The 13,937-nt window shown below is 45.7% G+C and overlaps 1 protein-coding gene across 1 annotated transcript in view; it reads left to right on the forward strand.

The window, feature by feature from the left end:
* Nucleotides 1-9,457: 9,457 nt before the first annotated feature.
* The window catches only part of Ruvbl1 (RuvB like AAA ATPase 1), a 34,272-nt gene continuing 29,792 nt past the window's right edge, over nt 9,458-13,937 (forward strand). Inside the window, exons 1-2 of the mRNA XM_031382500.1 lie at nt 9,458-9,712; nt 11,700-11,786. Of these exons, the coding sequence (XP_031238360.1) occupies nt 9,572-9,712; nt 11,700-11,786 (228 nt within the window). The 5' untranslated portion in view covers nt 9,458-9,571. The remainder of the gene's footprint in view (nt 9,713-11,699; nt 11,787-13,937) is intronic.

The raw sequence follows: 13,937 nt of genomic DNA on the forward strand, positions 1-13,937 counted from the left end.
TTACAGGGTGACTTGTCTTCAAATAAACAAAACTGGGATACCTTCCACCTCACTCTACCAGTGTTCTCCATCCCCATGTGTTTTGTGAGAAAACCATCTTTCCAGTGTTTCTATGTCTCTTCATACCAACACTCTTAATGGGTGATTGATGTGGGAGGGACCAGTTTATTGTGGGTGGTGCCGTTTCTGGGCTGATGGTCCTGGATTCTATAAGAAAGGTTTAATAATCCAAGAGTAGCAAGTCGGTAAGCAGCATCCCCTCCATGGTCCCTGCATCGGCTTCTGCTTCCAGATTTCTGTCCTGACTTCCTTCAGTGATAATGATGTGGAAGTTATAAATCTGATAAACCCTCTCCTCCACAATTTGCTTTTGGTCATGGTGTTTCATCACAGCAATGATGATCCTACTAAGACACAAGATGAGTCTATTTCACTTTTAACAACCTGCTGGGCTGTCTCCCAAGCTGCTGTCCTGCCCTGCCCCCCTCATTTCCCCACCCCCACCCCCAAGCAGTGCTGCAGGCTTCAGCCAGACACTTGAAGATCTCAGCTTTGTTTTAATTGTAGCTCTTCCCGATAGGTATGTATTGGTATCTGGTGAAGGTCATAATTTACTATAGTCACTGTAGAGGCCCCCTGAATCTGCTCCTGTTCCCCACAGCTTTACCCCCTCTTTTCTAGTATCAGGAGTATTCCCCAGACCTATAAAGCCTGGGAGAACATGGTGGAATATTCTCCCAGAGTCCCGCATGGTCCTCCTCATCTTCTTCAAGTTCAACTGCCATTCCCTCAGTGGGCAGTGCCCTAGACAGCATACTTCAAACAGACCTGTCCCTTCTCTCTTCTCCCCTTCTCTAGTCTCTAGTCTATCTTTTGCATGTATCATTCGTTAGCATGATTTTTTTTTTGAGGTGTTGAGGATTAAATCTGGGGCTTTAATGCTCTACCAATGAGCTATATATGCCCAGCTGCTTAACACACTTTGGGGTTTATTCTCTTGCTGCATCCATCATCCATTATGTGTCTTCCACTCACTTAGGGGGCAGCCCAGGATCCCCTGAAAACACATCTGGGCCTGGCATGGCCACGTAGACTGAAGCTGTGGCTGGGATGGGTATGCTGACACTCCCACTGAGAAGTCAGCCTCCTCTACAGCCCCCTCCTTGGACCGGGGATGGTGGCCCAGGCTGAGCACAGTTCTGAGAGCACCCCTGGCAGGATCCAGCCTGCAGAGCTGCGATTGCTCGGATTCATTCTTCATGTTAATGTGATGCCGGCTTCTTTCTGCCTTTTTAAATGCTGTTTTGTACTCAGGTAGTTCAAAGTTCTTTACAAACAGCCAGTAATTAATTCAACTTCATTAAGGCCAATTAATCCAGGATTAATTATAAACTTGCCCACAGGAAGTTATTATACTGTGCTCTTTGATTTGAGTTTGGGTTTTAAAGATTCTTTCAGGAACAAGATAGAAATGTGCCTTTTCTCTGAGGGCCTCTACTGCCTTGATTGTATTAACCGTGTGCTTGCCTCAGTTTGTCCCATACTAACCGCAGAGGAGGTTGCCCCCCAAGCCTCCAGTTTAGCTAGTTGATATTCCAAGTTCTGGACATAATCTGCCAGTGCCACCCTGAGTCACAGATCAGATATCATGGCAGAAGTTGGTCCCACACTAGTTTGGACCATGCCTTCAGCTCCTGTCATTCTTCCTGCAGAATAGACAGTGTCTGCAGCAGTCAGCATGTAGGCCTTGGCTGGCCTAGGAGGCTCCTTGCTTCCATTCCTCATGGTCCCTGGGAAGTCATTAGCCCTGGTTCCATGGCCCAGCCTGGACTCTGATACAACTCATTATCATGTTCCTACCATCCTAGGTATGGATGTGCTAGAGTACAAGGGACCTCATCAAAGAAACAGTGACAAACTGAGTGTAAGAGCCTACATCTTTAATCCCAGAACTCTAGAGGCAAAGGCTGGCAGATCCCTGTATGTTCCAGGACAGCCAGGGCTGCATAGTGTGAGACTCTGGGTCAAATAAAATAACACATACGGGAGTGGGTGGGTTAGTGAGCAGGCAGAGGGAGTATGGGATAGGGTTTTTTTTTTTTTTTTTTGAAGGGAAATGGGGAAAAGGGATAAAATTTGAAATGTAAATAAAGAAAATATCTAAGAAGAAAACAAACCAAACAAAAACAAAAACAGACACATTGGGCTGGCAATGGGATGGGGGGGGTTGGAGGGGAAATGGGGAAAGGGGATAAAATTTGAAATATAAATAAAGAAAATATCTAATAAAAAAAACACAAACCAAAAAAAGAAAAAAAAAACCCACCTTGGGCTGGCAAGAGGGTGCAATGGGTAAAGGTACCATCTGGTATCTCTGACAACCTAAATTTAATCCCTGGAGCCTACATGGTAGGAGAGACCTGACTCCCAAAAGTTGTCCTCTGACACCAACACACACACACACCAATGCAATTAAAACTTTTGAAAATAAAAAGATATCAAAAGTAGAGCGGACTTGTTAGATTATTGGTTAGCCTATGTTTAACTTTTTGAAAAACTGATTTTTCACAGCACTAGTATACATACATTCTTACCCACGTTACAAGAGGGTTTAAGTCTCTCCACATCCTTGCCAACAATATTCTCCCTTTTGTTCAGTACAGCTGTCTGACTGTAAATGAGGGGAGTGTGGGGGGGGGCAGGGTTCTGAGTTTCACTGAGCCAGTCATAATGTGTAGAACCTCTCTTCCTGCTGTTTATGTCTTTTTGGAGAAATACCAAGTTCTTTACATGTTTTAAAAATTGTTATTTCATGTGTATGAATGTTTTGCCTACACATGTGCCTGTGCACCAGGAGAGTGTCCAGTGCTGGAGGAAGCCAGAAGAGTGTGGGATTCCCCTGGAACAATTGTGAAGTACTATGTGGATGCCAGGAATTGAACCTGGGTCCTCTGCAAGAGCAGCAATTGATCTTAACTTCTGACCTACCTTCCACCTCCCTCCCAAGCCCCATTGTCTCTTCAGTGATTTCATATTGTTCTTCGATGTCTTTAATTTGACAAAGTCTAACTTCCTTATCCTCTCATTTATTGACTGTACTTTTGGCCATATTTAAGAATGCATTGTCATGGGCTGGAGAGATGGCTCAGTGGTTAAGAGCCCTGCCTGCTCTTCCAGAGGTCCTGAGTTCAGTTCCCAGCAAACACATGGTGGCTCACGGCTATCTGTAATGGAATCTAATGCCTTCTAGTGTGTCTGAAGAGATGACAGTGTGCTCATATAAGTAAAATAAATAAATAAATTTTTTTTTTAAAAGAATGCGCTGGGTGGAGGTGGCACACACCTTTAATCCCAGCACTTGGGAGGCAGAGGCAGGAGGATTTCTGAGTTCGAGGCCAGCCTGGCCTACAGAGTGAGTTCCAGGACAGCCAGGGCTACACAGAGAAACCCTGTCTCAAAAAACGAAAAAAAAAAAAAAAAAAAAAAAAAAAAAAAAAAAAAAAAAAAAAAAAAAAAAAAAAAAAGAATGCATTGGCATTGTCAGATGGGAGAGACAGCTCAGCTGGTAAGAGAGCTTCCTGCTCTTCTGGTGGCCCTGAGTCTACTACATCATCCAGCTCTCATGGTGGGTCCAACACCCTCTTCTGGGCTCCACAAACACCTGCATTCACATGGCACACACAACTAAAGCTAAAACAGAAAATCCATTGTCTATACATGGTAGCAGTGATTTACTCCTTGTTTTATGTGTGTGTGTGTGTGTGTGTGTGTGTGTCTGTCTGTCTGTCTGTGTGTTTTGTAGTATTGAGGATTGAACTCAAGGCCTCATGCATGCTAGGCAAGTGCTCTGCCACTGAGCCAATCCCCCAGCCCTTAGCGTGTTTTACTTCACATGTTTCAAGGTTCATCCATACTGTAACAGAAGCCAGAATTCTTCTCATCTTCCTCTTTGCAGCACAGTCTGGCCTTGAATTTGAGGTCTTCCTGTCTCCATTTCCCAGGCGCTGGGATCTTCGGTGCACACCCCTGTGCTTAAGGCTGCTTTCTGGCTCCCTTGTAATCTGCTCTTTGTCCAGATCTTAATACATTTTCAAATAGTGAAGTCAGGCATAAAATTTCCCTAATCACAATGGAATGAAATTTGAAACATAAACCTGAACAAAGTACAAAATTTACAAAGATTTTGAAGCATTTTTTTCCTTTGCATTTGGGGGGGGGTTCTGGCAGGTCTTGATATCTCTGTGCAGCAGAGACTCTCCACAAGCTCCTAGTCCCCCAGGCTTGCTTCCCAAGTGCTGGGATCATAGGTATGTGCCACCACACCCCACAGAAACATAGTCCTGGACCATTAACATGGCAAAGAGCAGATTACAAGGCACTTGCTGTTCTTGCAGAGGACCTAGGTTGGGTATCCACTGCCCACCCCTGATGGATCACAGCCACCTATTAACTACAAGTCCAAGAGTTCCAATGCCCTTTCTGGCCTCCAATGGCACATGCACACATGTAGTAAGCATTTGGATAAGCAGGCAAACACAAATACACATACAACTAATTTTCCTCTTATTTTTATTTAATTGTATGTGTATGAGTGATTTTCGTGCATGTATGCATGTATACCACATTTACTCCAGGTACCTGAAAAGTCCAGAGGTTAGTAGAGAGTATTTGCCCTAGTTAGGGTTTTTATTGCTGTCTAGAGAGATGGCTCAGTGGATAAGAGTACTGGCTGCTCTTCCAAAAGACCTGGGCTCAATTCCCAGGATACACAGGGCAGTTTACAACCATCTGTAACTCTAGTTCCAGGGGATCTCTGAAACTCTTACATCAATGTATAAAGAACAAACAAACAAACAAACAAAACTCACCATGATAAAAGCAACTTGGGTAAGGAAGGATTTATTTCAGCTTATAGACTGCACATCACAGTCCACCACTGAAGGAAGTCAGGACAGAAACTCAAGTAGTACAGGAACCTAGAGGCAGGAACTAAAGCAGAGGCCACAGAGGAAGCTGCTTACTGTCTTGCTCTCCACAGGCTTGCCTGGCCTGCTTTCATACACATACATCCCGGGACCACTTGCCAAGGAGGCAGCACCCGGGCCCCCCTCCCTCACACACATTCGGCCGGGCCCTCCCTTATCAACCACTAAGAAAACACACTACAGAGTTACCTACAGGGAAATCTTACAGAGGCTTTTCTCTTCCCAAGTAACTCTTAACTTGTGTCAAGTTGCCAATAAACTAGCCAGCACAGTACTGGATCCTTGGAATTGGAGTTACAGGCAACTACAAACTGCCCAACGTGGGTGCTGGGAACTGAACCTAAGTACTCTGCAAGAGTAGCTAGTTGTCTTAACCATTGAGCCACCTCTGGGCTTCCCTGTCCACACACTCTGGGCAAGGCCTACCTTCCTTGGACCTCACTTTACCGGCTGTAAGATGGTGCTGTGTCGTTTGCTTCTGAGAGAGTCACAGCTCTCAGTCAGGTTTGCACACAGGCACCATCTCCTCTCTGATGCCTTTCTTCCTAGGCTCTGTAGGCTGCTCCAGGTGCCCACTCTGGGCTTGCATACCACTGGGGTGGGGGTGGGGATTTGTCTTCACATATTTGTTGCATGTTCTCCAACTCCTTGTAGGCTCATTGTCTTAGTTAGAGTTTTACTGCTGGGAAGACACACCAAGACCACAGCAAATAAAGGAAAATATTTAATTGGGGCTGTGTCTTACTTAGGGTTTCTATTGCTGTGAATAGATACCATGACCAAGGCATGTCTTTATAAGAGTTATAAAGGACAAGTTTGAATTGTGGCTAGCTTACAGGTTCAGTCCATTATTATTAAGGCAGGAGGCATGCCATACCCAGGCAGGCATAACATGGAAGGAGTTGAGAGTTCTATATCTTGTTCAAAAGGCAAACAGAAGACTGGCTTCCAGACAGCTAGGAAGAGGGTCTCAAAGCCCACACCCACAGTGACACACTTCCACCAACAAGGCCACACTTCTTAATAGTGCCTCTCTCTGGGCCAAGCATATTCAAACCACCATAGGCTGGCTTATAGTTCAAAGGTTTAGTCTATTATCATAATGGCAGACGGCATGGTGGCATGCAGGCAGAGATGGAGCTGGAGAGGTAGCTGAGAGCTCTACATCTTGATGGGCTGGCAGGAGGCAGAGCACTGACTTGAGCTTCTGAGACTTCAAAAGCCCACCCCCACAGTGACATACTTCCTCCAGCAAAGCCACACCCACTCCAACAAGGCTACACCTTCTAGTAGTGCCACTCCCTACAGACCAAGCATTCAAATATAAGAGTCTATGGGGGCCATTCCTATTCACCACACTCATCAAGGCTATTTCTTTGATGAGTGCTTCTGAGTGCACTATAGTGTCTGGTTATACTGTTGCTAATAACTGCTTATTGAATGGACAGGGGTACAGTTGTGCAGATAAACAATATATCACTATGGAACCTGACAGAACATATTTTCTGGCTTACTATCTCCCCTGAGTTGTGAGATTTGATGAGTATGGCACAGGATTTCAAGCCTAAAGTTTCAGTTCTGATGATTTGTTGTATATTCTTGCTTGGATCAGTCTTTGGATTTCTTTAACCTGTAGATTTTTGTTTTATGGTGTTAGGAAGTGACCCCCACCATAACCAATAAGACGGCTGAGCCCTTCTACTCTGCTCAGATAGAAATCCTGGGTAGGTGCAATCCTGAGTAGACTTCAGTGCTGGAAGTCTCAAACTCTTGAGAGCCACAATCCCGGGGCTGGACTGGCAGAGCAAGAGGTTTCAGTTCTGAAAGCCAGGGGCCTGAGGCTCCCAGCTCTAGGCACTTAGGTTGGCAGCTCATCACTCTTGGTTTAAACTACTTGTGGCCCCTGTACATAGCAACTGTTCTTATGTACAGCTTCTAGCAGGGAGCGATGCCTGCCCGAGTGATAGTTTCTTTTTTGTTTTTTCAAGACAGGGTTTTTCTATGTAGTCCTGGCTGTCCTGAAACTCACTCTGTAGACCAGGCTGGCCTCGAACTCAGAAATCTGCCTGCTTCTGCCTTCCAAGTGCTGGGATTAAAGGCGTGTGTCACCACTGCCCGGCCAGCATTATAGTTTCTAAGTGGGTCAAGTGGTGGGACCCTTAATTCTTACAGTGTCTGGTGTTATAAATGTTGACCCTTAAAACTTGAAGCTTCCTGGGCTGGAGAGATGACTCTGCCGTTAAGAGGACTGGTGTTCTTACAGAGGACTCAAATTCAATTCCCAACACCCACATGGTGGCTCACAACCATCAGTAACTTCAGTTCTAGAGGATCTGACATCCTCTTCTGACATCCTTTGGCACTGCATGGTACATTTACACCTGTGGGCAAAACACCCACACAGGTAAATAAAATAATAAAATAATAAAATAAAAAGACTTGGTGCTCCTTGGAACTTGTCTAGCAATCTCTGTCTCTGTTTTTTCTGTTTCTTGCCATTTCTGTTCAGTCACTCTAGAACTCTCTAGCTGCCTATTGTTACTGTCTTCACTGCTACAGCCTCTTGGCTTGTCTTCTTCATATTCCCAGCTCAGCCTAGTATTACAATACTAGTATTACAATACTAGTAATACAGGTGGAAAGACGGAGAAATCTTACAATGGGCCTAATGTTGCAACACAACTATACATTGCACTGCACAGGAAGGTGTCATCTGGCTGACTTAAAAGTAAGGGACACCTGCTTAGATAGCCAGAATGTCAGGGAGGGTAAACAAGAGTGTTTACTGTCCTTAGTACAGCCCTTCATGAAAATAAAGCACTAAATTTACACGATGGCACAGTGGAATTTGAAAACGAACTACCATATTTGCCCCAATAACAGAGCAGTTGCTTATTCAAATGAAGGACTGTACTGGCTGGTTTTGTGTGTCAACTTGACACAAACTGAAGTTATCACAGAGAAAGGAGCTTCAGTTGAGGAAATGCCTCCGTGAGATCCAGCTGTAAGGCATTTTTCTCAATTAGTGATCAAGGGGGGAGGGCCCCTTGTGGGTGGTGCCATCCCTGGGCTGGTAGTCCTGGGTTCTATAAGAAAGCAAGCTGAGCAAGCCAGGGGAAGAAAGCCAGTAAGTAAGTAACATCCCTCCATGGTCTCTGCATCAGCTCCTGCTTCCTGACCTGCCTGAGTTCCAATCTTGACTTCATTTGGTTGCAGCAATGTGGAAATGTAAGCTGAATAAACCCTTTCCTCCCCAACTTGCTTCTTGGTCATGATGTTTGTACAGGAATAGAAACCCTGACTAAGACAAAGGACCATATATATATATATATATATATATATATATATATATATATATATGTATACTTTTTTTTTTAATTTTAAAATTTTTTTTTAGTTTTTGTTTTTTCGAGACAGGGTTTCTCTGTATAGCTGTGGCTGTCCTGGCACTCACTCTGTAGACCAGGTTAGCCTCGAACTCAGAAATCTGCCTGCCTCTGCCTCCCAAGTGCTGGGATTAAAGGCGAGAGCCACCACTGCCCGGCAAAAGACCATATTGTCACCAATCACAGGCAGTTTTGTTCGGCTACCTGGAGAAATGCATCCATTCCAGACTGGTGAAATGGCTGATCAGAGTATAGTGGCAGCACCTTTAATCCCAGCAACTCAGGAGGCAGAGACAGGTGGGGGTCCTTGAGTTCTAGGCCAGGCAAGGCTACATAAACACATCTTTTCCTTCCTTCCTTTTTTCCTTTTTCTTTTTTCTTTTTTTTTCTTTTTCTTTTTTGGTTTTTCGAGACAGGGTTTTCTGTATAGCCCTGGCTGTCCTGGAACTCACTCAGGCTGGCCTTGAACTCAGAAATCTGCCTGCCTCTGCCTCCCAAGTGCTGGGATTAAAGGCGTGCGCCACTACCGCCCGGCATTCCTTCTTTTTTCTTTAAAGTTTATTGGCATGTGATGACCAAAATTATGGCATGAAGTATTTGAGAAGTTTTGGCTGGAATAGTGCCTTCAAGATCTAGTGTATTCTGGAAAAAAAAAAAAAATGGGAACAGTGGTTGGCTAAGCAGCTTCCTCAGGGCATTCTTGGGGTGCCTAAATAATTTGGTGGGCAAGGGAGAAGTTTGGTTAGCTGCTTTGTTGGTAGTCCTCTCAGGACATCCAAACACCTGGGAGAGACCTAAGATTTGACAGTGACGGAGTTAACTCACCCTGGCACAAACATATTATTCTAAAGAAAAAATAAGCATTTAAAAGAGGCATTTATAATTAAAAACCTGCCATTCACATTAATAGTGCTTAAGTATTTGGCAGTTCCCAGTCAAACCTGGCCAGGGTAGGAAATGCCTGCCCTGGGGGAACTTACCCTGTGACACAAACGGAAGTTGGTGGGTGAAACTCAGCAGCCGCCGACCAGCGTAGCTTTTAGCCAATGGAAAGTGAAGTCTTCTCGCTTCCACCAATGGCATACTAATGAGGGCGGGTCCGGGAGAGCGGCCTAGTAACGGCCGCGTGGTAACCCGGGCGCCTGGCGTGCCGTAGTTCCTACCCCTTCACGCAGGTCGAGTCACTGGACACTCGGCAAAATGAAGATTGAGGAGGTGAAGAGCACCACGAAGACGCAGCGCATTGCCTCCCACAGCCACGTGAAGGGGCTGGGGCTGGACGAGAGCGGCTTGGCCAAGCAGGCGGCTTCCGGGCTCGTGGGCCAGGAGAACGCGAGAGAGGTGGGCGTGGGGCATGTGCGCGAGGCGTGGGCGGCGGGACCAGGACCCACTAAGATCTGTCTGAGAAGTGAGGATCACACTAGTGAGCAAAGGTTGCATCCTTTGCGGGTCACGGCACGCAGATTAGGCCTCACCGGAAACACAGTGGAAGAATGTGGGGTTAAGTAGAGAATTGACTAAGTTTTCAGAGCTGATAGGGGTTCTTTGGGCCTGGGAGCTGATCTGTTAAGTGGAGCGGCGAGGAGGAACAGTTTGACCTATTCCCCATCCAGGGACTCTAGCCTTTTCCAGTTCAGTTTTCTTAAAGTCTTGCCAGGTCTTTCGATCGGTTCTGTTTGCACAGGAAGGAGTTAAAGGTGGGCCAGGCCGCTTAACCACCTGACAGTTCAGCAGTAATTCCTCCCCCCACCCCACCCCACCCCACTCCACCGAGATGAGTACTTTTCCCATTTCCTCAGCCTGCCGGCTCAGAGTCTACAAAACCTTGCTTTTTACATGCGTTGAGGACTGCTTTCTCAGCCTCTTGCACACAGATAGTGCCAGCAAAGAGCATCATCTATCCAGAAGGGAAATGTTTGACCCTAGCTCACTTGCATCTTTTCTTGCAAGCAGGTAACAGTAGTTTAATGCCAGGCAGCTCTGAGTCTGTTGTTTCTTACTGTCTAATAAACCTCACTTTGGTCTGATGCTTTCTAGACATACAAACTGCATGGACATGTTTGCACAGTGAGTCCCAGTGTGCCTACATTCTATAGTTAACATTTTACAGTGATGCCTTATGGTGTGTGTCTGTTCGTGTATGTCTACTGTAAATGCAGACATCAACACACTTTACCCTTAAGCCCTTTCTTGTGTGTACAGTTGTTCTAAACACTTGGATTCAGATGAATAATAGTGATTCATAGGGGTGGTAGGTACAATAAGTCTGGGGCCCCTCACTTCAAGTGAAAGGGCCAGGATATAAACTGGAGTGGATGTGACTTCTGAGTCCGCTCTAGACCTGCCTCTGCCCCGGGTTCTTGGATGACTGATCACACCAGCAGCCTCCCTGGTACCCAGTTGGTTACCCTTCTTATTCTTTTAATGTTAGCTTATTTTTGTTTGTTTGTTTCCATGACAGGGTCTCACTCTGTAGCTCTGGCTGTCCTGGGACTCTATAGATCAGGTTGGCCTGGAGTTCACAGGGATCTGCCTGCCTCTGCCTCCTGGGTGCTAAGATTAAAGGCGTGGACCACTACACCTGGCTTCCTTAGCTGATATTTCTTTGTTTCTTTTCCTACTTGACAGAACGTGTGCAAATGTAGTGCAGTCATATGACTGCCATGGTGCTTTGGTAGAGGTGAGAGGTTTCTTTCCTTCCACTGTTGGATCCAGGGATTGAACTTGGGTCCTCAGGTTTACACTGAGGCTTTTCACCCACTGAGCCATCTCACCAGCCCTTTCCAATTCTTTTAATGGATGGATTCATAGCATCCCTGTTTTGTTTAGATAACGTTGCTGTAGCCAGACTGGCCTGGAACGCACAGCCCTGCTGCCTTTGTTAAGTACTAGGTCTGTGCTGCCCCGCCTGCCTCAGCCTCCCTTTTCCATTCTGTTCACTATACTTTGGCTGCTGCAGCACTTTGTCCCTTAGACATACAAACTTCTGCTTTGGTTATTTTGAGTTTGCCATTTTTCCCTGAAATGTAGATTTCTGCCCAGGGCTTCAAATGTTACATACAATGTGAGAGAAAGCTCCTCACCCACCCCCACCAGCTCTCCATAGCTACTCAGTGTCTCCTTACCCTTCTCTTTTCATGGCAGCAGTCATATGGTGTGAGCTGGAGCACATGGCTTTGCTGCCTCACCTCCACCGCTCACTCCACAGCAATGGTATCACAGCTGTATCATGTCAAAAGAACGTGCGAGCTGTGTGGACCAAGCCCTGAGCTGGTTCCACCATGAAGCTTTGTAAGATTGACTGATTGTTTCTTTTTGTTTTGTGCAGGCATGTGGCGTCATAGTAGAATTAATCAAAAGCAAGAAAATGGCTGGAAGAGCTGTCTTGTTGGCAGGGCCTCCTGGAACTGGCAAGGTATTCATTCATTTTCTCCCTTTCTTAAGCTACCCAAGAGAATGACATTGATGTTTAAGCCCAATTGAATTCATGTCTTAACTAGTCTCTGTCTAGCTAGACTGGTTAAATGAATATTTTTAAAACCAATGTACAATAATACAATTTAGCATATAAAATCTATGGTCTAAAATTAAAATTACCCTGGCCTACCTCCAGAGCAGAGAGTAAAGTCCTTGGAGGGCCTCATTGTCTCGAGAATGTTTCTATTGTTTCTTTCAAGTCTCCTTTGCTTTGTTAGGAAATAACCTTTCTGTTGACCTGAGTCTCAAAAAATAACCAGTGATATCTTTTTGAGACTGCTTGTTCTGCCTATCATTGTGTCCTGTGAAGTATGGTAAGGGACAGAGAAGTGACGTGCTTTTTTATCTTCATGGGGCTCAGAGTCTGCAGGTGAGAAACCAGGAGTCATGGCAGTAACCAAGGCATTCTGCTGAGTGCTGACTGAGGGGTCCTGACCAGTCCTAAATGCAGCTGGAGTTGATCAGGGGGCAGCACAGTGGCTAGGAAAGCTGGAGGGGCTGATGCTTGCTGCTTGCCCTTTAAAAGATGTAGGAGGACTGGCCTTGCAAGGCAGGAAAGGGCTTTCTAGGCAGGGGACACAGTGTTGGAGATTATGCACTCCGTGTGAGTATGTGCTTGCTCACGTGCATCCGTGCTTGTGCACACATATGCACATATGTACCACAGTGCATGTGAGGAGGTCAGAGGACATCTTTCAGGAGTTGGTTCTCTCCTTCCGTTGTGGTGTTTGGAAATCAAACTCCAGTTGCCATGCTTGTGTGGCAAGTGCCTTTACCTACTGAGGCACCCTCTGCCCCCATTTCTTTTCTTTTCTTTCTTTTTTGTGTAGCCAGGCTGCCCTTGAACTGCTGCTCATCCTGATGTTACCTCAAGTGCCAGGATTATAGGTAACAGTCACCATGCCTAACTGGTGAGATACTCACCAGAGTCATGAGAGTACCTAGTCTGAACCTCAGTTGTTCCTCACAGGGACCACAGAGACCGGGCGCCTGGGCTCGTGTGTGTTAAAAATAGGCTCTTGCATTCTTCTCACACCTTACCTCCCACAGTTCTTAAGTCAGTGAGTAACTAATTCTTACTCTGAAATCATAACTGTTGAATAGATGGTGTGTATCCCTGGCTCTCCTAGAACTCAATATACAGACCAGGCTGCTTCTGAACACAGAGATCCACCTCCTGCTTCATGAGTGCTGGGATTAAAGATGTGCCACCTGCAGGACTGTCTTACACAGGGGTCTTACTGAAGAGGGAAGGACTGTGTCCATGGCATGGGCCACCTGCTTATCATGTCTTATATCTTACCCCCTGCCTTCCCTCTTTCCTTAAGTGCATTGGCTGGAAGTTCCTTTTTATAGGTTTGTTAGTGAAAAGGGTCCTGTTCTCCTTGTTTGGTGGTAGTAGTTGTTTAAGACAAGGCCTCATGTAGGCCAAGCCTCAGACATGAAGATAAAATGCATGTCTCCACTGTTGGTTGGAAATCCTCCTGCCTCATCCTCAGAGCTGGGACTACAGGCATGAACTGCCAGGCCTAGCCTTGTCCTTGCGTTGAGAATGCTTCTGCCCGGTACAGTCCTCTGTCGGTGTCTCTGCCCTGTTGGTTTGTTTAGGACTTTGGTAGGAGTGTTTCCTTTTCCTTCTGGGTGCTTGGGAGATGTCTTTGCTTTAGCACTTCATTATAACTTGACAAGGTAAATTTTTTTTTCTGTCTTGATGTGAATTGTGCTTTCTTTTTCTTTCTTTTTTTTTTTTTTTTTTTTTTTTTTTTTTTTTTTTTTTTCTGAGACAGAGTTTCTCTGTATAGCCTTGGCTGTCCTGGAACTGACTCTGTAGACTAGGCTGGCCTCGAACTCAGAAATCCGCCCATCTCTGCCTCCCAAGTGCTGGGATTAAAGGCGTGCGCCACCACCGCCTGACTGAATTGCTTTCTTAAACATCAATCAGTATGTTGTCTCTGCTCTGTTCTGGAACATCCTCAGCTCTGGCCTTTGCCCATTTTCTTTGTTGAGGTTAGAATGTGGAATTTCAGTCTACATTTGGCATCCTCGGTACTAACAGCCAGACATGATGCTGAATATCTTCCAGGGACTT

The sequence above is a fragment of the Mastomys coucha genome, unplaced genomic scaffold (assembly GCF_008632895.1).
Source record: "Mastomys coucha isolate ucsf_1 unplaced genomic scaffold, UCSF_Mcou_1 pScaffold20, whole genome shotgun sequence".
NCBI lineage: Eukaryota > Metazoa > Chordata > Mammalia > Rodentia > Muridae > Mastomys > Mastomys coucha.